The sequence below is a fragment of the Oncorhynchus mykiss genome, unplaced genomic scaffold (genome assembly GCF_013265735.2).
Source record: "Oncorhynchus mykiss isolate Arlee unplaced genomic scaffold, USDA_OmykA_1.1 un_scaffold_169, whole genome shotgun sequence".
Taxonomy (NCBI): domain Eukaryota; kingdom Metazoa; phylum Chordata; class Actinopteri; order Salmoniformes; family Salmonidae; genus Oncorhynchus; species Oncorhynchus mykiss.
In genome coordinates this window covers 288,731-311,385 of record NW_023493669.1, presented here as the reverse complement: position 1 = coordinate 311,385, position 22,655 = coordinate 288,731, and the positions used below count along the sequence as shown (strand labels likewise).

Below are 22,655 nucleotides of genomic sequence, written 5' to 3'. Positions count from 1 at the left end.
TTTGATGTTTATTCATACAGGAATGAGGAAATTAATTTATGTTACAAAATGTCAGATAGTATCTAGATGTTAAATTGAAAAATAAAAAACACGAGGCCTATATTACTTGTATATTCAAATCATTCAGTTATATTCTCAGATAGTCGTATTCATATCAATGTCATGAACAAAAACACACGTCGGCTGTATAGGTTACACAGCTGTTTACCAAAACAGTGGCTGGGTGGTTTTGTATTTTTGATCTGCAGATTACCCATTTAAAAGGACTGCTGCTGAATGAATTATACAACACAACATATATTGAAACAGCTTAAAATAAGACAAATACATCAAAGCAGTTAAATAAATCGTTTCATTTTATTTTATTTTTTAAATGCCACTATGGGCCAGGAGAAGAATACATGTTTTGGGTGTAAATCACAGGTCCAGAATTAGAATGTTGTGTGTTCCATTCTGAGTGTTGTCATGGTGATCAGGTGTTTCTCAGCCTCACTGTTCTTCAAAACGGTCACCTGTCAATCACACGGAAATACTGTGTTTAGTTATTTAGAGATATACAGTATTTCATAGAATCAGTAGGGTTAGTCACCTGTCAATCACACAGAAATACGGTGTTTAGTTACTTAGAGATATACAGTATTACATAGAATCGGTAGGGTTTAACCCCTTAAACACCTGTCAATCAACATGGTTCAATCAGAGCTCCAGTTATCAACACTTTAACATGGTTCAATCAGAGATACAGTTATCAACACTCTACAACATGGTTCAATCAGAGATACAGTTATCAACACTTTAAACATGGTTCAATCAGAGCTACTTGTCAAGCTAGTTGTCAACTCTTTAAATCATGGTTCAATCAGAGCTAGTTGTCAACTCTTTACAACATGGTTCAATCAGAGCTAGTTGTCAACTCTTTACAACATGGTTCAATCAGAGCTAGTTATCAACTCTTTAAATCATGGTTCAATCAGAGCTAGTTGTCAACTCTTTACAACATGGTTCAATCAGAGCTAGTTATCAACTCTTTAAATCACGGTTCAATCAGAGCTAGTTGTCAACTCTTTACAACATGGTTCAATCAGAGCTAGTTATCAACTCTTTAAATCATGGTTCAATCAGAGCTAGTTATCAACTCTTTACAACATGGTTCAATCAGAGCTAGTAATCAACACTAAGACATGGTTCAATCAGAGCTACAGTAATCAACACATTACAACATGGTTCAATCAGAGATACAGTGATCAACACTAAGACATGGTTCAGTCAGAGATACAGTGATCAACACTAAGACATGGTTCAATCAGAGATACAGTGATCAACACTAAATCATGGTTCAATCAGAGCTACAGTAATCAACACTAAGACATGGTTCAATCAGAGCTAGTTGTCAACTCTTTAAATCATGGATCAATCAGAGCTACAGTAATCAACACTAAGACATGGTTCAGCGTTGTGACCCCGTTATAATGTATTTGGACAACAGGTTGTTGGAGCCAGTGGAATGTATGAACTCAGGTTCTTACCTTGAGCCCTACGTCTGTTGCCTTTCACCAGCAGTATGACGGTCACCAGCAGGTAGGGACACACCACCAGTAGACTACCCAGCAGCCTGGGCAGAGACATGGACAACACCGGCACTGTAGTGGGGTCTTGGGGTTGGAGACAGGGGAGAAAGTTGACAAAATCTTTCATACACACTAATACACACATTTTAACTGAAGGATTTTTTCCCCCCTGAAATGAATATATTTGTTACTGCAAAATACAACTTAATGGATGTATTTACGTAGGGTTAATGGATGTATTTACTGTAGGTTTAATGGATGTATTTACCGTAGGGTTAATGGATGTATTTACTGTAGGTTTCAACTTAATGGATGTATTTACCGTAGGTTTAATGGATGTATTTACTGTAGGTTTAATGGATGTATTTACTGTAGGTTTCAACTTAATGGATGTATTTACCGTAGGTTTAATGGATGTATTTACTGTAGGTTTAATGGATGTATTTACCGTAGGTTTAATGGATGTATTTACCGTAGGTTTAATGGATGTATTTACCGTAGGTTTAATGGATGTATTTACCGTAGGTTTAATGGATGTATTTACCGTAGGTTTAATGGATGTATTTACCATAGGTTTAATGGATGTATTTACCGTAGGTTTAATGGATGTATTTACCGTAGGTTTAATGGATGTATTTACCATAGGTTTAATGGATGTATTTACCGTAGGTTTAATGGATGTATTTACCGTAGGTTTAATGGATGTATTTACTGTAGGTTTAATGGATGTATTTACCGTAGGTTTCAACTTAATGGATGTATTTACCGTAGGTTTAATGGATGTATTTACCGTAGGGTTAATGGATGTATTTACCGTAGGTTTCAACTTAATGGATGTATTTACCGTAGGTTTAATGGATGTATTTACTGTAGGTTTCAACTTAATGGATGTATTTACCGTAGGTTTCAACTTAATGGATGTATTTACTGTAGGTTTAATGGATGTATTTACCGTAGGTTTCAACTTAATGGATGTATTTACCGTAGGTTTCAACTTAATGGATGTATTTACCGTAGCTTTAATGGATGTATTTACCGTAGGTTTCAACTTAATGGATGTATTTACCGTAGGTTTCAACTTAATGGATGTATTTACTGTAGGTTTCAACTTAATGGATGTATTTACCGTAGGTTTAATGGATGTATTTACTGTAGGTTTAATGGATGTATTTACCGTAGGTTTAATGGATGTATTTACCGTAGGTTTCAACTTAATGGATGTATTTACCGTAGGTTTAATGGATGTATTTACTGTAGGTTTAATGGATGTATTTACCGTAGGTTTAATGGATGTATTTACCGTAGGTTTAATGGATGTATTTACCGTAGGTTTAATGGATGTATTTACCGTAGGTTTAATGGATGTATTTACCGTAGGTTTCAACTTAATGGATGCATTTACCATAGGTTTAATGGATGTATTTACCGTAGGTTTAATGGATGTATTTACCGTAGGTTTACTGGATGTATTTACCGTAGGTTTAATGGATGTATTTACCGTAGGTTTAATGGATGTATTTACCGTAGGTTTAATGGATGTATTTACCGTAGGCTTCATCTTAATGGATGTATTTACCGTAGGTTTAATGGATGTATTTACCGTAGGTTTAATTGATGTATTTACCGTAGGTTTAATGGATCTATTTACCGTAGGCTTCATCTTAATGGATGTATTTACCGTAGGTTTAATGGATGTATTTACCGTAGGTTTAATGGATGTATTTACCGTAGGTTTAATGGATGTATTTACCGTAGGCTTCATCTTAATGGATGTATTTACCGTAGGTTTAATGGATGTATTTACCGTAGGTTTAATTGATGTATTTACCGTAGGTTTAATGGATGTATTTACCGTAGGTTTAATGGATGTATTTACCGTAGGTTTAATGGATGTATTTACCGTAGGCTTCATCTTAATGGATGTATTTACCGTAGGTTTAATGGATGTATTTACCGTAGGTTTAATGGATGTATTTACCGTAGGTTTAATGGATGTATTTACCGTAGGTTTAATTGATGTATTTACCGTAGGTTTAATGGATGTATTTACCGTAGGTTTAATGGATGTATTTACCGTAGGTTTAATGGATGTATTTACCGTAGGTTTAATGGATGTATTTACTGTAGGTTTAATGGATGTATTTACCGTAGGTTTAGTGGATGTATTTACTGTAGGTTTAATGGATGTATTTACCGTAGGCTTCATCTTAATGGATGTATTTACCGTAGGTTTAATGGATGTATTTACCGTAGGTTTAATGGATGTATTTACCATAGGTTTAATGGATGTATTTACCGTAGGTTTAATGGATGTATTTACCGTAGGTTTAATGAATGTATTTACCGTAGGTTTCAACTTAATGGATGTATTTACCGTAGGTTTAATGGATGTATTTACCATAGGTTTAATGAATGTATTTACCGTAGGTTTCAACTTAATGGATGTATTTACCGTAGGTTTAATGGATGTATTTACCGTAGGTTTCAACTTAATGGATGTATTTACCGTAGGTTTCAACTTAATGGATGTATTTAACGTAGGTTTAATGGATGTATTTACCGTAGGTTTCAACTTAATGGATGTATTTACCGTAGGTTTCAACTTAATGGATGTATTTACCGTAGGTTTAATGGATGTATTTACCGTAGGTTTAATGGATGTATTTACCGTAGGTTTAATGGATGTATTTACCGTAGGTTTCAACTTAATGGATGTATTTACCGTAGGTTTAATGGATGTATTTACTGTAGGTTTCAACTTAATGGATGTATTTACCGTAGGCATCAACTTAATGGATGTATTTACTGTAGGTTTAATGGATGTATTTACCGTAGGTTTCAACTTAATGGATGTATTTACCGTAGGTTTAATGGATGTATTTACCGTAGGTTTCAACTTAATGGATGTATTTACTGTAGGTTTAATGGATGTATTTACCGTAGGTTTAATGGATGTATTTACCGTAGGTTTCAACTTAATGGATGTATTTACCGTAGGTTTAATGGATGTATTTACCGTAGGTTTAATGGATGTATTTACTGTAGGTTTAATGGATGTATTTACCGTAGGTTTAATGGATGTATTTACCGTAGGTTTAATGGATGTATTTACCGTAGGTTTAATGGATGTATTTACCGTAGGCTTCATCTTAATGGATGTATTTACCGTAGGTTTAATGGATGTATTTACCGTAGGCATCAACTTAATGGTACAAAGAGGGATTTAATTCACACCTGTCAGAGTCATCCGTCTCTCCGGTGATTCTCCTTCAGAGTTGGAACACTTGTAGAGTCCTTCGTCTGACCTGGATACTGCAGGGATGGTCATCTCTCCCGTAGTCTCGGTCCTGACGAGGGATCCATCTTTGTAGAAATCGGCTGTGAGGTCAGAGGGAGTTCCCTGATATCTGCAGCGCAGAGTCACAGAATGTCCCTCAGTCACAGGAAGGGCAGGGCTCTCCAGGATCACACCTCCAGCTGTATATAATATATAAACATGTATAAACAGGTCTCTCCAGGATCACAGCTCCAGGTGTATATAATATATAAACATCATATATAAACAGGTCTCTCCAGGATCACAGCTCCAGGTGTATATAATATATAAACATCATATATAAACAGGTTTCTCCAGGACCACAGCCCCAGCTGTATATAATATATAAACATCATATATAAACAGGGCTCTCCAGGATCACAGCACCAGCTGTATATAATATATAAACATATATAAACAGGTCTCTCCAGGATCACAGCCCCAGCTGTATATAATATATAAACATCATATATAAACATAACATCAGCTATCTGAAACCAGATTAAACACTAAACACTATAATATCAGTAGATTTGTGGACATACCGTGTACTGTGATGTTGACAGCAGTGCTGTGTTCTCCAGACCCAGACTCACACCAGTACACTCCACTGTCTGATAGTATTAGTGACACGATGCATGAAGAACCTTGTTGTTTTCCCCAGTCGCTTCCACAAGCTGAAAGCTTCCCAGTCGATGTGTATCTCTTCAGTGTCCATCCAGCAGAGCTCCCCTGAACCTCACAGCTCACAGTTAAAGACTCATATTCAAAGAACTGAGATCGGTTGGGACGGACGCTCAGAGAGACTGGAGGAGAGAGAACTGAGAGGAAGAGACAGAGAGAGATGCGTCAACAGCAACCTTGGGGAAATCCTCTGCATTATCATTATGTCACGTTCGTTTAGAGAAGGATTGGACCAAGGTGCAGTGTGGTAGGTGAACATCTTCATTTATTTAAAGATGAACACCAATAAACACCAATATACAAAAACGAACGGCAAGTTCTGAAGGCTGCACAGTAACTAACAAAATCAAAGATCCCACAATCTAAGGTGGGAAAAAGGGCTGCCTAAATATGATCCCCAATCAGAGACAACGATAAACAGCTGCCTCTGATTGGGAACCACACTAGGCCAACAAAGAAATAGAAAAAACTAGAATGCCCACCCAAATCACACCCCGACCTAACCAAATAGAGAAATAAAAAGGATCTCTAAGGTCAGGGCACATTAACAGCAGATTTGTACATTTCCTCAGTGAAAACAATGTACTGAGCAAATGTCAAATGGACTTTTTACCAAATTACCGTACAACAGACCATGTATTCACCCTGCACACCCTAATTGACAAACAAACAAACCAAAACAAAGGCAAAGTCTTCTCATGCTTTGTTGATTTAAAAAGATCTTTCGACTGAATTTGTCATAAGGGTCTGCTATACAAATTGATGGAAAGTGGTGTTGGGGGAAAAACATACGACATTATAAAATCCATGTACACAAACAACAAGTGTGCAGTTAAAATAGGCAAAAAACCACACACATTTCTTCTCACAGGGCCGTGGGGTGAGACAGGGATGCAGCTTAAGCCCCACCCTCTTCAACATATATATCAACGAATTGGCGCGGGCACTAGAAAAGTCTGCTGCACCCGGCCTCACCCTACTAGAATCTGAAGTCAAATGTCTACTGTTTGCTGATGATCTGGTGCTTCTGTCACCAACCAAGGAGGGCCTACAGCAGCACCTAGATATTCTGCACAGATTATGTCAGACCTGGGCCCTGACAGTAAATCTCAGAAAGACCAAAATAATTGTGTTTAAAAAAAAGGTCCAGTCACCAGGACCACAAATACAAATTCCATCTAGACACCGTTGACCTGGAGCACACAAAAACTATACATACCATGGCCTGAACATCAGCGCCACAGGTAACTTCCACAAAGCTGTGAACGATCTGAGAGGCATTGCAAGAAGGGCATTCTACGCCATCAACAGGAACATAACATTTGACATCCCAATTAGGATTTGGCTAAAAATACTTGAATCAGTTGTAGAACCCATTGCCCTTTATGGTTGCGAGGTCTGGGGTCCGCTCACCAACCAAGAATTCACAAAATGGGACAAACACCAAATTTGAGACTCTGCATGCAGAATTCTGCAAAAATATCCCCAGTGTACAACGTAGAACACCAAATAATGCATGCAGGGCAGAATTAGGCCGATACCCACTAATTATCAAAATCCAGAAAAGAGCCGTTAAATTCTACAACCACCTAAAAGGAAGCGATTCCCAAACCTTCCATAACAAAGCCATCACCTATGGAGTGATTAACCTGGAGAAGAGTCCCCTAAGCAAGATGGTCCTGGGGCTCTGTTCACAAACACACCACACAGAGCACCAGAACAGCAACACAATTAGACCCAACCAAATCATGAGAAAACAAAAAGAGAATTACTTGACACACTGGAAAGAATTAACAAAAATACAGAACCAACTTGAATGCTATTTGGCCCTAAACAGAGAGTACACAGTGGCAGAATACCTGACCACTGTGACTGACCCAAACTCAAGGAAAAGTTTGACAGCCGGCCAGCCAGCCGCCCAGCCAGCAAGCACTGAACTTCTGAATGGCTTAAAATGTGCATTTCCAAAAACAAAATAGAACTATTCGGAATGTGAAAAAAACATTTATTTCCTCACCTGTCAGAGTCATCAGCCTCTCCGGTGATTCTCCTTCAGAGTTGGAACACTTGTAGAGTCCTTCATCTGACTTGGATACTGCAGGGATGGTCATCTCTGCTGTAGTCTCAGTCCTGATGAGGGATCCATCTTTGTAGAAATCGGCTGTGAGGTCAGAGGGAGTTACATTCATTTCCTTGTCCTTTCTGTATCGGCAGCGCAGAGTCACAGAATGTCCCTCAGTCACAGGAAGGGCAGGGCTTTCCAGGATCACAGCCCCAGCTGTATATAATATATAAACATCATATATAAACAGGTCTCTCCAGGATCACAGCCCCAGCTGTAGATAATATACAAACATCATATATAAACTGGTCTCTCCAGGATATACAGCCCCAGCTGTATTTAATATATAAACATCATATATAAACAGGTCTCTCCAGGATCACAGCCCCAGCTGTATATAATATATAAACATCATATATAAACAGGTCTCTCCAGGATCACAGCCCCAGCTGTATATAATATATAAACATCATATATAAACAGGGCTCTCCAGGATCACAGCCCCAGCTGTATATAATATATAAACATCATATATAAACATAACATCAGCTATCTGAAACCAGATTAAACACTAAACACTATAATATCAGTAGATTTGTGGACATACCGTGTACTGTGATGTTGACAGCAGTGCTGTGTTCTCCAGACCCAGACTCACACCAGTACACTCCACTGTCTGATAGTATTAGTGACACGATGCATGAAGAACCTTGTTGTTTTCCCCAGTCGCTTCCACAAGCTGAAAGCTTCCCAGTCGATGTGTATCTCTTCAGTGTCCATCCAGCAGAGCTCCCCTGAACCTCACAGCTCACAGTTAAAGACTCATATTCAAAGAACTGAGATCGGTTGGGACGGACGCTCAGAGAGACTGGAGGAGAGAGAACTGAGAGAAAGAGACAGAGAGAGATGCGTCAACAGCAACCTTGGGGAAATCCTCTGCATTATCATTATGTCACGTTCGTTTAGAGAAGGATTGGACCAAGGTGCAGTGTGGTAGGTGAACATCTTCGTTTATTTAAAGATGAACACCAATAAACACCAATATACCAAAACGAACGGAAAGTTCTGAAGGCTGCACAGTAACTAACAAAATCAAAGATCCCACAATCTAAGGTGGGAAAAAGGGCTGCCTAAATATGATCCCCAATCAGAGACAACAATAAACAGCTGCCTCTGATTGGGAACCACACTAGGCCAACAAAGAAATAGAAAAAAACTAGAATGCCCACCCAAATCACACCCCGACCTAACCAAATAGAGAAATAAAAAGGATCTCTAAGGTCAGGGCACATTAACAGCAGATTTGTACATTTCCTCAGTGAAAACAATGTACTGAGCAAATGTCAAATGGACTTTTTACCAAATTACCGTACAACAGACCATGTATTCACCCTGCACACCTTAATTGACAAACAAACAAACCAAAACAAAGTCTTCTCATGCTTTGTTGATTTAAAAAAAAAGCCTTTGACTCAATTTGGCATGAGGGTCTGCCATACAAATTGATGGAAAGTGGTGTTGGGGGAAAAACATACGACATTATAAAATCCATGTACACAAACAACAAGTGTGCAGTTAAAATAGGCAAAAAACCACACACATTTCTTCTCACAGGGCCGTGGGGTTAGACAGAGATGCAGCTTAAGCCCCACCCTCTTCAACATATATTTCAACGAATTGGCGCGGGCACTAGAAAAGTCTGCTGCACCCGGCCTCACCCTACTAGAATCTGAAGTAAAATGTCTACTGTTTGCTGATGATCTGGTGCTTCTGTCACCAACCAAGGAGGGCCTACAGCAGCACCTAGATCTTCTGCACAGATTCTGTCAGACCTGGGCCCTGACAGTAAATCTAAGTAAGACAAAAAAAATATATTTTCAAAAAAAGGTTCTGTCACCAGGACCACAAATACAAATTCCATCTAGACACCGTCGCGCTGGAGCACACAAAAACTATACATACCTTGGACTAAACATCAGCGCCACAGGTAACTTCAACAAAGCTGTGAGCGATCTGAGAGACAAGGCAAGAAGGGCATTCTATGCCATCAACAGGAACATAACATTTGACATACCAATTAGGATCTGGCTAAAAATACTTTAATCAGTCATAGAGCCCATTGCCCTTTATGGTTGTGAGGTCTGGGGTCCGCTCACCAACCAAGAATTCACAAAATGGGACAAGCACCAAATTGAGACTCTGCACGCAGAATTCTGCAAAAATATCCCCAGTGTACAATGTAGAACACCAAATAATACATGCAGAGCAGAATTAGGCCGATACCCACTACTTATCAAAATCCAGAAAAGAGCTGTTAAATTCTACAACCACCTAAAAGGAAGCGATTCCCAAACCTTCCATAACAAAGCCATCACCTACAGAGAGATGAACCTGGAGAAGAGTCCCCTAAGCAAGATGGTCCTAGGGCTCTGTTCACAAACACACCACACAGAGCACCAGAACAGCAACACAATTAGACCCAATCAAATCATGCGAAAACAAAAAGAGAATTACTTGACACACTGGAAAGAATTAACAAAATACAGAACCAACTTGAATGCTATTTGGCCCTAAACAGAGAGTACACAGTGGCAGAATACCTGACCACTGTGACTGACCCAAACTCAAGGAAAAGTTTGACAGACAGACAGACAGACAGACAGACAGACAGACAGACAGACAGACAGACAGACAGACAGACAGACAGACAGACAGACAGCACTGAATTTCTGAATGGCTTAAAATGTGCATTTCTTAAAACAAAATAGAACTATTTGGAATGTGAAAAAAACATTTATTTCCTCGCCTGTCAGAGTCATCAGCCTCTCCGGTGATTCTCCTTCAGAGTTGGAACACTTGTAGAGTCCTTCATCTGACTTGGATACTGCAGGGATGGTCATCTCTGCTGTAGTCTCAGTCCTGATGAGGGATCCATCTTTGTAGAAATCGGCTGTGAGGTCAGAGGGAGTTCCCTGATATCTGCAGCGCAGAGTCACAGAATCTCCCTCAGTCACAGGAAGGGCAGGGCTCTCCAGGATCACACCTCCAGCTGTATATAATATACAAACATCATATATAAACAGGTCTCTCCAGGATCACAGCCCCAGCTGTATATAATATATAAACATCATATATAAACAGGTCTCTCCAGGATCACAGCTCCAGCTGTATATAATATATAAACATCATATATAAACAGGTCTCTCCAGGATCACAGCCCCAGCTGCATATAATATATAAACATCATATATAAACATAACATCAGCTATCTGAAACCAGATTAAACACTAAACACTATAATATCAGTAGATTTGTGGACATACCGTGTACTGTGATGTTGACAGCAGTGCTGTGTTCTCCAGACCCAGACTCACACCAGTACACTCCACTGTCTGATAGTATTAGTGACACGATGCATGAAGAACCTTGTTGTTTTCCCCAGTCGCTTCCACAAGCTGAAAGCTTCCCAGTCGATGTGTATCTCTTCAGTGTCCATCCAGCAGAGCTCCCTTGAACCTCACAGCTCACAGTTAAAGACTCATATTCAAAGAACTGAGATCGGTTGGGACGGACGCTCAGAGAGACTGGAGGAGAGAGAACTGAGAGGAAGAGACAGAGAGAGATGCGTCAACAGCAACCTTGGGGAAATCCTCTGCATTATCATTATGTCACGTTCGTTTAGAGAAGGATTGGACCAAGGTGCAGTGTGGTAGGTGAACATCTTCGTTTATTTAAAGATGAACACCAATAAACACCAATATACAAAAACGAACGGAAAGTTCTGAAGGCTGCACAGTAACTAACAAAATCAAAGATCCCACAATCTAAGGTGGGAAAAAGGGCTGCCTAAATATGATCCCCAATCAGAGACAACGATAAACAGCTGCCTCTGATTGGGAACCACACTAGGCCAACAAAGAAATAGAAAAAACTAGAATGCCCACCCAAATCACACCCCGACCTAACCAAATAGAGAAATAAAAAGGATCTCTAAGGTCAGGGCACATTAACAGCAGATTTGTACATTTCCTCAGTGAAAACAATGTACTGAGCAAATGTCAAATGGACTTTTTACCAAATTACCGTACAACAGACCATGTATTCACCCTGCACACCCTAATTGACAAACAAACAAACCAAAACAAAGGCAAAGTCTTCTCATGCTTTGTTGATTTAAAAAGATCTTTCGACTGAATTTGTCATAAGGGTCTGCTATACAAATTGATGGAAAGTGGTGTTGGGGGAAAAACATACGACATTATAAAATCCATGTACACAAACAACAAGTGTGCAGTTAAAATAGGCAAAAAACCACACACATTTCTTCTCACAGGGCCGTGGGGTGAGACAGGGATGCAGCTTAAGCCCCACCCTCTTCAACATATATATCAACGAATTGGCGCGGGCACTAGAAAAGTCTGCTGCACCCGGCCTCACCCTACTAGAATCTGAAGTCAAATGTCTACTGTTTGCTGATGATCTGGTGCTTCTGTCACCAACCAAGGAGGGCCTACAGCAGCACCTAGATATTCTGCACAGATTATGTCAGACCTGGGCCCTGACAGTAAATCTCAGAAAGACCAAAATAATTGTGTTTAAAAAAAAGGTCCAGTCACCAGGACCACAAATACAAATTCCATCTAGACACCGTTGCCCTGGAGCACACAAAAACTATACATACCATGGCCTCAACATCAGCGCCACAGGTAACTTCCACAAAGCTGTGAACGATCTGAGAGGCATTGCAAGAAGGGCATTCTACGCCATCAACAGGAACATAACATTTGACATCCCAATTAGGATTTGGCTAAAAATACTTGAATCAGTTGTAGAACCCATTGCCCTTTATGGTTGCGAGGTCTGGGGTCCGCTCACCAACCAAGAATTCACAAAATGGGACAAACACCAAATTTGAGACTCTGCATGCAGAATTCTGCAAAAATATCCCCAGTGTACAACGTAGAACACCAAATAATGCATGCAGGGCAGAATTAGGCCGATACCCACTAATTATCAAAATCCAGAAAAGAGCCGTTAAATTCTACAACCACCTAAAAGGAAGCGATTCCCAAACCTTCCATAACAAAGCCATCACCTATGGAGTGATTAACCTGGAGAAGAGTCCCCTAAGCAAGATGGTCCTGGGGCTCTGTTCACAAACACACCCCACAGAGCACCAGGACAGCAACACAATTAGACCCAATCAAATCATGAGAAAACAAAAAGAGAATTACTTGACACACTGGAAAGAATTAACAAAAATACAGAACCAACTAGAATGCTATTTGGCCCTAAACAGAGAGTACACAGTGGCAGAATACCTGACCACTGTGACTGACCCAAACTTAAGGAAAAGTTTGACAGCCGGCCAGCCAGCCGCCCAGCCAGCAAGCACTGAACTTCTGAATGGCTTAAAATGTGCATTTCCAAAAACAAAATAGAACTATTCGGAATGTGAAAAAAACATTTATTTCCTCACCTGTCAGAGTCATCAGCCTCTCCGGTGATTCTCCTTCAGAGTTGGAACACTTGTAGAGTCCTTCATCTGACTTGGATACTGCAGGGATGGTCATCTCTGCTGTAGTCTCAGTCCTGATGAGGGATCCATCTTTGTAGAAATCGGCTGTGAGGTCAGAGGGAGTTACATTCATTTCCTTGTCCTTTCTGTATCGGCAGCGCAGAGTCACAGAATGTCCCTCAGTCACAGGAAGGGCAGGGCTTTCCAGGATCACAGCCCCAGCTGTAGATAATATACAAACATCATATATAAACTGGTCTCTCCAGGATATACAGCCCCAGCTGTATATAATATATAAACATCATATATAAACAGGTCTCTCCAGGATCACAGCCCCAGCTGTAGATAATATACAAACATCATATATAAACTGGTCTCTCCAGGATATACAGCCCCAGCTGTATTTAATATATAAACATCATATATAAACAGGTCTCTCCAGGATCACAGCCCCAGCTGTATATAATATATAAACATCATATATAAACAGGTCTCTCCAGGATCACAGCCCCAGCTGTAGATAATATATAAACAGGTCTCTCCAGGATCACAGCCCCAGCTGTAGATAATATATAAACAGGTCTCTCCAGGATCACAGCTCAAGCTGTAGATAATATATAAACAGGTCTCTCCAGGATCACAGCTCCAGCTGTATATAATATATAAACATCATATATAAACAGGTCTCTCCAGGATCACAGCTCCAGCTGTATATAATATATAAACATCATATATAAACAGGTCTCTCCAGGATCACAGCCCCGGCTGTATATAATATATAAACATCATATGTAAACAGGTCTCTCCAGGATCACAGTTCCAGCTGTATATAATATATAAACATCATATATAACCAGGTCTCTCCAGGATCACAGCTCCAGCTGTATATAATATATAAACATCATATATAAACAGGTCTCTCCAGGATCACAGCCCCAGCTGCATATAATATATAAACATCATATATAAACATAACATCAGCTATCTGAAACCAGATTAAACACTAAACACTATAATATCAGTAGATTTGTGGACACACCGTGTACTGTGATGTTGACAGCAGTGCTGTGTTCTCCAGACCCAGACTCACACCAGTACACTCCACTGTCTGATAGTATTAGTGACACGATGCATGAAGAACCTTGTTGTTTTCCCCAGTCGCTTCCACAAGCTGAAAGCTTCCCAGTCGATGTGTATCTCTTCAGTGTCCATCCAGCAGAGCTCCCCTGAACCTCACAGCTCACAGTTAAAGACTCATATTCAAAGAACTGAGATTGGTTGGGATGGACGCTCAGAGATACTGGAGGAAGAGAGAGGGGGGGACAGAGAGGAGTGGGACACAGAAAGACAGAAAGACAGAGGGGGAGACAGGGAGACAGAGAGAGATAGAGGAAGGGGAGACAGAAAGAGAGAGAAAGGGTCAGTCTGAGAGCTGTATCAATCTCACATCCAAGTTACTCTTTGATTAGTTCTACCAGTCTACACCAGATTCAATATGAAACCCTTGGATTAGTTCTACCAGTCTACACCAGATTCAATATGAAACCCATTGATGAGTTCTACCAGTCTACACCAGATTCAATATGAAACCCATTGATTAGTTCTACCAGTCTACACCAGATTCAATATGAAACCCATTGATGAGTTCTACCAGTCTACACCAGATTCAATATGACACCCATTGATTAGTTCTACCAGTCTACACCAGATTCAATATGAAACCCATTGATTAGTTCTACCAGTCTACACCAGATTCAATATGAAACCCATTGATTAGTTCTACCAGTCTACACCAGATTTAATATGAGACCCATTGATTAGTTCTACCAGTCTACACCAGATTCAATATGAAACCCATTGATGAGTTCTACCAGTCTACACCAGATTCAATATGAAACCCATTGATTAGTTCTACCAGTCTACACCAGATTCAATATGAAACCCATTGATTAGTTCTACCAGTCTACACCAGATTCAATATGAAACCCATTGATTAGTTCTACCAGTCTACACCAGATTCAATATGAAACCCATTGATGAGTTCTACCAGTCTACACCAGATTCAATATGAAACCCATTGATTACTTCTACCAGTCTACACCAGATTCAATATGAGACCCTTGATTAGTTCTACCAGTCTACACCAGATTCAATATGAGACCCTTGGATTAGTTCTACCAGTCTACACCAGATTCAATATGAAACCCATTGATGAGTTCTACCAGTCTACACCAGATTCAATATGAGACCCTGGTTTGAACCCAGATCTCCTGCACTGCAAATGGCTGTTTTAGCCCGCTGAGCTTAAGCCTCGTGTACCCAATACAAGTCATCATGTCTCAGACCAGGTTACTTGTCATCACGTGGGGGCGTGTTTCAACAAACCACCTCTGTTACACAGTAGTCTTTCCAACTAAACCAAATCATTGACTCAGTCATTCAAACTGTTGGCTGTTGAAGAGGCTGACTGAGACTGCAGGCAGGTGACGTCACAGAGAGAATAGTCTAAAAGCACTGACTCACATCCAGGTGTCATCAGAGAGAATAGTCTTGTAAAAAGCACTGACTCACATCCAGGTGACATCACAGAGAGAATAGTCTAAAAGCACTGACTCACATCCAGGTGTCATCACAGAGAGAATAGTCTAAAAGCACTAGCTGACTCACATCCAGGTGTCATCACAGAGAGAATAGTCTAAAAGCACTAGCTGACTCACATCCAGGTGTCATCACAGAGAGAATAGTCTAAAAGCACTGACTCACATCCAGGTGTCATCACAGAGAGAATAGTCTAAAAGCACTGACTCACATCCAGGTGACGTCACAGAGAGAATAGTCTAAAAGCACTGACTCACATCCAGGTGTCATCACAGAGAGAATAGTCTAAAAGCACTAGCTGACTCACATCCAGGTGTCATCACAGAGAGAATAGTCTAAAAGCACTGACTCACATCCAGGTGACGTCACAGAGAGAATAGTCTAAAAGCACTGACTCACATCCAGGTGTCATCACAGAGAGAATAGTCTAAAAGCACTGACTCACATCCAGGTGTCATCACAGAGAGAATAGTCTGGTAAAGAGTCCATGTGGAGGCTATATAGAGGGGGTACCGGTACAGAGTCAATGTGGAGGCTATATACAGGGGGTACTGGTACAGAGTCAATGTGGAGGCTATATACAGGGGGTACCGGTACAGAGTCAATGTGGAGGCTATATACAGGGGGTACCGGTACAGAGTCAATGTGGAGGCTATATACAGGGGGTATCGGTACAGAGTCAATGTGGAGGCTATATACAGGGTGTTACAGTACAGAGTCAATGTGGAGGCTATATACAGGGGGTACCGGTACAGAGTCAATGTGGAGGCTATATACAGGGGGTACCGGTACAGAGTCAATGTGGAGGCTATATACAGGGGGTACCGGTACAGAGTCAATGTGGAGGCTATATACAGGGGGTACCGGTACAGAGTCAATGTGGAGGCTATATACAGGGGGTACCGGTACAGAGTCAATGTGGAGGCTATATACAGGGGGTACCGGTACAGAGTCAATGTAGAGGCTATGCACAGGGGGTACCGGTACTGAGTCAATGTGGAGGCTATATACAGGGTGTACCGGTACAGAGTCAATGTGGAGGCTATATACAGGGGGTACCAGTACAGAGTCAATGTGGAGACTATATACAGGGGGTACCGGTACAGAGTCAGTGTGGAGGCTATATACAGGGGGTACCAGTACAGAGTCAATGTGGAGACTATATACAGGGGGTACCGGTACAGAGTCAGTGTGGAGGCTATATACAGGGGGTACCGGTACTGAGTCAATGTGGAGACTATATACAGGGGGTACCGGTACAGAGTCAATGTAGAGGCTATGCACAGGGGGTACCAGTACAGAGTCAATGTGGAGGCTATATACAGGGGGTACCGGTACTGAGTCAATGTGGAGACTATATACAGGGGGTACCGGTACAGAGTCAATGTAGAGGCTATATACAGGGGGTACTGGTACAGAGTCAATGTAGAGGCTATATACAGGGGGTACCGGTACAGAGTCAATGTGGAGGCTATATACAGGGGGTACCAGTACAGAGTCAATGTGGAGGCTATATACAGGGGGTACCGGTACTGAGTCAATGTGGAGGCTATATACAGGGGGTACCGGTACTGAGTCAATGTGGAGACTATATACAGGGGGTACCGGTACTGAGTCAATGTGGAGGCTATATACAGGGGGTACCGGTACAGAGTCAATGTGGAGGCTATATACAGGGGGTACTGGTACAGAGTCAATGTGGAGGCTATATACAGGGGGTACCGGTACAGAGTCAATGTGGAGGCTATATACAGGGTGTTACGGTACAGAGTCAATGTGGAGGCTATATACAGGGTATTACGGTACAGAGTCAATGTGGAGGCTATATACAGGGGGTACCGGTACAGAGGCAATGTGGAGACTATATACAGGGTATTACGGTACAGAGTCAATGTGGAGACTATATACAGGGGGTACCAGTACAGAGTCAATGTGGAGACTATATACAGGGGGTACCGGTACAGAGTCAATGTGGAGACTATATACAGGGGGTACCGGTACAGAGTCAATGTGGAGGCTATATACAGGGGGTACCGGTACAGAGTCAATGTAGAGGCTATGCACAGGGGGTACCGGTACTGAGTCAATGTGGAGACTATATACAGGGGTACTGGTACAGAGTCAATGTGGAGGCTATATACAGGGGGTACCGGTACTGAGTCAATGTGGAGGCTATATACAGGGGGTACCGGTACAGAGTCAATGTGGAGGCTATATACAGGGGGTACCGGTACAGAGTCAATGTGGAGGCTATATACAGGGGGTACCAGTACAGAGTCAATGTGGAGGCTATATACAGGGGGTACCGGTACAGAGTCAATGTGGAGGCTATATACAGGGGGTACCAGTACAGAGTCAATGTGGAGACTATATACAGGGTATTACGGTACAGAGTCAATGTGGAGGCTATATACAGGGTATTACGGTACAGAGTCAATGTGGAGACTATATACAGGGTATTACGGTACAGAGTCAATGTGGAGGCTATATACAGGGGGTACCAGTACAGAGTCAATGTGGAGGCTATATACAGGGGGTACCAGTACAGAGTCAATGTGGAGGCTATATACAGGGGGTACCGGTACAGAGTCAATGTGGAGGCTATATACAGGGGGTACCAGTACAGAGTCAATGTGGAGGCTATATACAGGGTATTACGGTACAGAGTCAATGTGGAGGCTATATACAGGGTATTACGGTACAGAGTCAATGTGGAGGCTATATACAGGGTATTACGGTACAGAGTCAATGTGGAGGCTATATACAGGGGGTACCAGTACAGAGTCAATGTGGAGACTATATACAGGGGGTAGCAGCAGGGAGTAGTCTGGGTAGCCATTCGATTAGCTGTTCAGGAGTCTGAATACTTGGCACTCTGGTACAGCTTGCCATGCGGTAGCAGAGAGAACAGTCTATGACTAGTGTGGCTGGAGTCTTTGACAATTTTAAGGGCCTTCCTCTGACACCGCCTGGTATAGAGGTCCTGGATGGCAGGCAGCTCAGCCCCAGTGATGTCCCGGGTTGAATGCATTCCCCTCTGTAGTGCCTTGCGGTCGGAGGCAGAGCAGTTGCCATTCCAGTCAGTGATGCAACCCGTCAGGATGCTCTCGATGGTGCAGCTGTAAAACCTTTTGAGGCTCTGAGGACCCATGCTAAATCTTTTCAGTCTACTGAAGAGGAAAAGGTTTTGTCTGGAGTAAATCCATCTCGTCTGACTCATTTAAAGAAAAATGATTTGTCTAGTTCAAAATGACTAATCGCTGTTCTGATTTCCAGAAGCTCTTTTCGGTCATAAGAGACGGGTAGCAACAACATTATGCATAAAATAAGTTACAAACAATGCAAAATAAACGAACAAAATAGCACAGAGCCCATAAAACAGCAGCCATCCACTCCGGCGCCGTCTTAAATCACATTTAAGATTAAAGAAAGAAATAATTTTACAATCTAAATCTGCTCCAAACAATTAGAACGTCAGGAAGATGACCTCACAGAGAGAAACAACTAGCTTTGGTTGACAGGAAGGTGACCTCACAGAGAGAAACAACTAGCTTTGGTTGTCAGGAAGGTGACCTCACAGAGAGAAACAACTAGCTTTGGTTGTCAGGAAGGTGACCTCACAGAGAGAAACAACTAGCTTTGGTTGTCAGGAAGGTGACCTCACAGAGAAAAACAACTAGCTTTGGTTGTCAGGAAGGTGACCTCACAGAGAGAAACAACTAGCTTTGGTTGACAGGAAGGTGACCTCACAGAGAGAAACAACAAGCTTTGGTTGTCAGGAAGGTGACCTCACAGAGAGAAACAACTAGCTTTGGTTGTCAGGAAGGTGACCTCACAGAGAGAAACAACTAGCTTTGGTTGTCAGGAAGGTGACCTCACAGAGAAAAACAACTAGCTTTGGTTGTCAGGAAGGTGACCTCACAGAGAGAAACAACAAGCTTTGGTTGTCAGGAAGGTGACCTCACAGAGAAAAACAACAAGCTTTGGTTGTCAGGAAGGTGACCTCACAGAGAGAAACAACTAGCTTGTGTCTGCTACGTTGTTGGAGACAGACCTCCCAATTGTATTCCTGTGCAGTTTTTTGTTGTTGTCTTGTCTAGCTAGAAGAGAACTGAGAAGGGAACTGAGAAGAGAAACGCTTTACCTGCTTGACCACAAGACCTTCCTTCTGGCCCTGCTCATGCGTAAGCTACTCAGTAACCTATGTACTGCTCACTGACTGGTTGCAGAAACACAACACACACAACACACACACACAAGATCACAACACCAGACAGAGAATCACAACTACAGACTAGATATGAGAGGAGTAGCAGGAGTAGAGAGAGAGAGAGAGAAGAGGAGAGGAGAATAAGAGGAGAAGAAGAGGAGGGAGAGACTTGATATGAGAGGAGTAGCAGGAGTAGAGAGAGAGAGAGAAGAGGAGATGAGAAGAAGAGGAGAAGAAGAGGGAGAGACTTGATATGAGAGGAGTAGCAGGAGTAGAGAGAGAGAGAAGAGGAGAGGAAGAGGAGAAGAAGAGGAGGGAGAGACTTGATATGAGAGGAGAAACAGGAGTAGAGAGAGAGAAGAGGAGAGGAGAGGAAGAGGAGAAGAAGAGGAGGGAGAGACTTGATATGAGAAGAGAAACAGGAGTAGAGAGAGAGAAGAGGAGAAGAAGAGGAGAAGAAGAGGAGGGAGAGACTTGATATGAGAGGAGTAGCAGGAGTAGAGAGAGAGAGAGAAGAGGAGAAGAAGAGGAGGAGAAGAGAAGGAGAGACTTGATATGAGAGGAGTAGCAGGAGTAAACAGAGAGAGAGAGAAGAGGAGAATAAGAGGAGGAGGAAAATTGAGCAGGTGATGAATGAATAGATACGTACCTCCATTATGACCGAGGCCGGAGTATACCAGTGCACTGAACAGCACTGAAACACAGAGGAAAATCACTACGGTACATGATGTAAACACTGAGCTGTTCCACAGATATTAAACTATATAGATATTAAACTATATAGATATTAAACAATACAGATATTAAACTATATAGATATTAAACTATAGAGATATTAAACTATAGAGATATTAAACTATACACATATTAAACTATATAGATATTAAACTATAGAGATATTAAACTATAGAGATATTAAACTATAGAGATATTAAACTATAGAGATATTAAACTATAGAGATATTAAACTATATAGATATTAAACTATATAGATATTAAATTATAGAGATATTAAACTATACAGGTATTAAACTATACAGATATTAAACTATACAGATATTAAACTATACAGATATTAAACTATACAGATATTAAACTATACAAGTATTAAACCATATAGTTACTCACAGAGTAGAAGACAGGTGTGTTCCATCTCAATGTATTCTATCACTTCCTCTCTCTAAACTCTTTAATGACTTATATCCTGTCCACCCCACCTATTCCCTCCACACTGCCCACTTCCTCTCTGCTGAGAAGGGCTGGGAGGTGTGAAAGACCGTGTGGTGATGTAAGGGGGGTAGAGAGAGAAGAATGCTTATTTGAGTTTTTCTTGCCATAATATGGACTTATAGGGCTATCTTCTGTATACAACACCTACCTTGTAACAACACAACTGATGGCGTTCTGCATTAGCATCGAACAGCCCCCGTGATATGCAGCTGTTCAGGGAAGCTAGAAACCATTATACACAGGCAGTTAGAAAAGCCAAGGCTAGCTTTTTCAAGCAGAAATGTGCTTCCTGCAACACAAACTCAAAAAAGTTCTGGGACACTGTAAAGTCCATGGAGAATAAGAACACCTCCTCCCAGCTGCCCACTGCACTGAAGATAGGAAACACTGTCACCACTGATAAATCCACCATAATTGAGAATTTCAATAAGCATTTTTCTACGGCTGGCCATGCTTTCCACCTGGCTACTCCTACCCCGGTCAACAGCACTGTACCCCCCACAGCAACTCGCCCAAGCCTTCCCCATTTCTCCTTCTCCCAAATCCGTTCAGCTGATGTTCTGAAAGAGCTGCAAAATCTGGACCCCTACAAATCAGCCGGGCTAGACAATCTGCCGAAATTGTTGCCACCCCTATTACTAGCCTGTTCAACCTCTGAGATTCCCAAAGATTGGAAAGCAGCTGCGGTCATCCCCCTCTTCAAAGGGGGGGACACTCTTGACCCAAACTGCTACAGACCTATATCTCTCCTACCATGCCTTTCTAAGGTCTTCGAAAACCAAGTCAACAAACAGATTACCGACCATTTCGAATCTCACCATACCTTCTCTGCTATGCAATCTGGTTTCAGAGCTGGTCATGGGTGCACCTCAGCCACGCTCAAGGTCCTAAACAATATCTTAACCGCCATCGATAAGAAACATTACTGTGCAGCCGTATTCATTGATCTGGCCAAGGCTTTCGACTCTGTCAATCACCACATCCTCATCGGCAGACTCGACAGCCTTGGTTTCTCAAATGATTGCCTCGCCTGGTTCACCAACTACTTCTCTGATAGAGTTCAGTGTGTCAAATTGGAGGGTCTGCTGTCCGGACCTCTGGCAGTCTCTATGGGGGTGCCACAGGGTTAAATTCTTGGACCGACTCTCTTCTCTGTATACATCAATGAGGTCTCTCTTGCTGCTGGTGAGTCTCTGATCCACCTCTACGCAGACGTCACCATTCTGTATACTTCTGGCCCTTCTTTGGACACTGTGTTAACAACCCTCCAGGCAAGCTTCAATGCCATACAAGTCTCCTTCAGTGGCCTCCAATTGCTCTTAAATACAAGTAAAACTAAATGCATGCTCTTCAACCGATCGCTACCTGCACCTGCCCGCCTGTCCAACATCACTACTCTGGACGGCTCTGACTTAGAATACGTGGACAACTACAAATACTTAGGTGTCTGGTTAGACTGTAAACTCTCC

The 22,655-nt window shown here is 41.7% G+C and overlaps 1 protein-coding gene across 2 annotated transcripts; it reads right to left on the bottom strand.

Annotated features, from left to right (window-relative positions):
* Position 1: 1 nt before the first annotated feature.
* On the bottom strand, positions 2–21,294 carry LOC110517781 (sialoadhesin). 2 transcript variants are annotated; one of them, XM_036972525.1, is made up of 12 exons: positions 21,085–21,294; positions 20,606–20,650; positions 14,188–14,448; positions 13,110–13,370; positions 10,954–11,229; positions 10,437–10,580; positions 8,238–8,513; positions 7,586–7,846; positions 5,430–5,705; positions 4,803–5,045; positions 1,527–1,652; positions 2–512 (listed from the first exon to the last, which is right to left on the bottom strand). In XM_036972525.1, the coding sequence occupies exons 1-12, from the start codon at positions 21,107–21,109 to the stop codon at positions 490–492; spliced, it is 2,217 nt and encodes a 738-aa protein (XP_036828420.1). In that variant the 5' UTR covers positions 21,110–21,294; the 3' UTR covers positions 2–489. The 2 variants fall into 2 exon arrangements, with proteins under 2 accessions (XP_036828420.1, XP_036828419.1); XM_036972524.1 differs by having other exon boundaries at positions 4–512; positions 10,437–10,679; positions 21,085–21,292.
* Between the last annotated feature and the right edge of the window lie 1,361 nt (positions 21,295–22,655).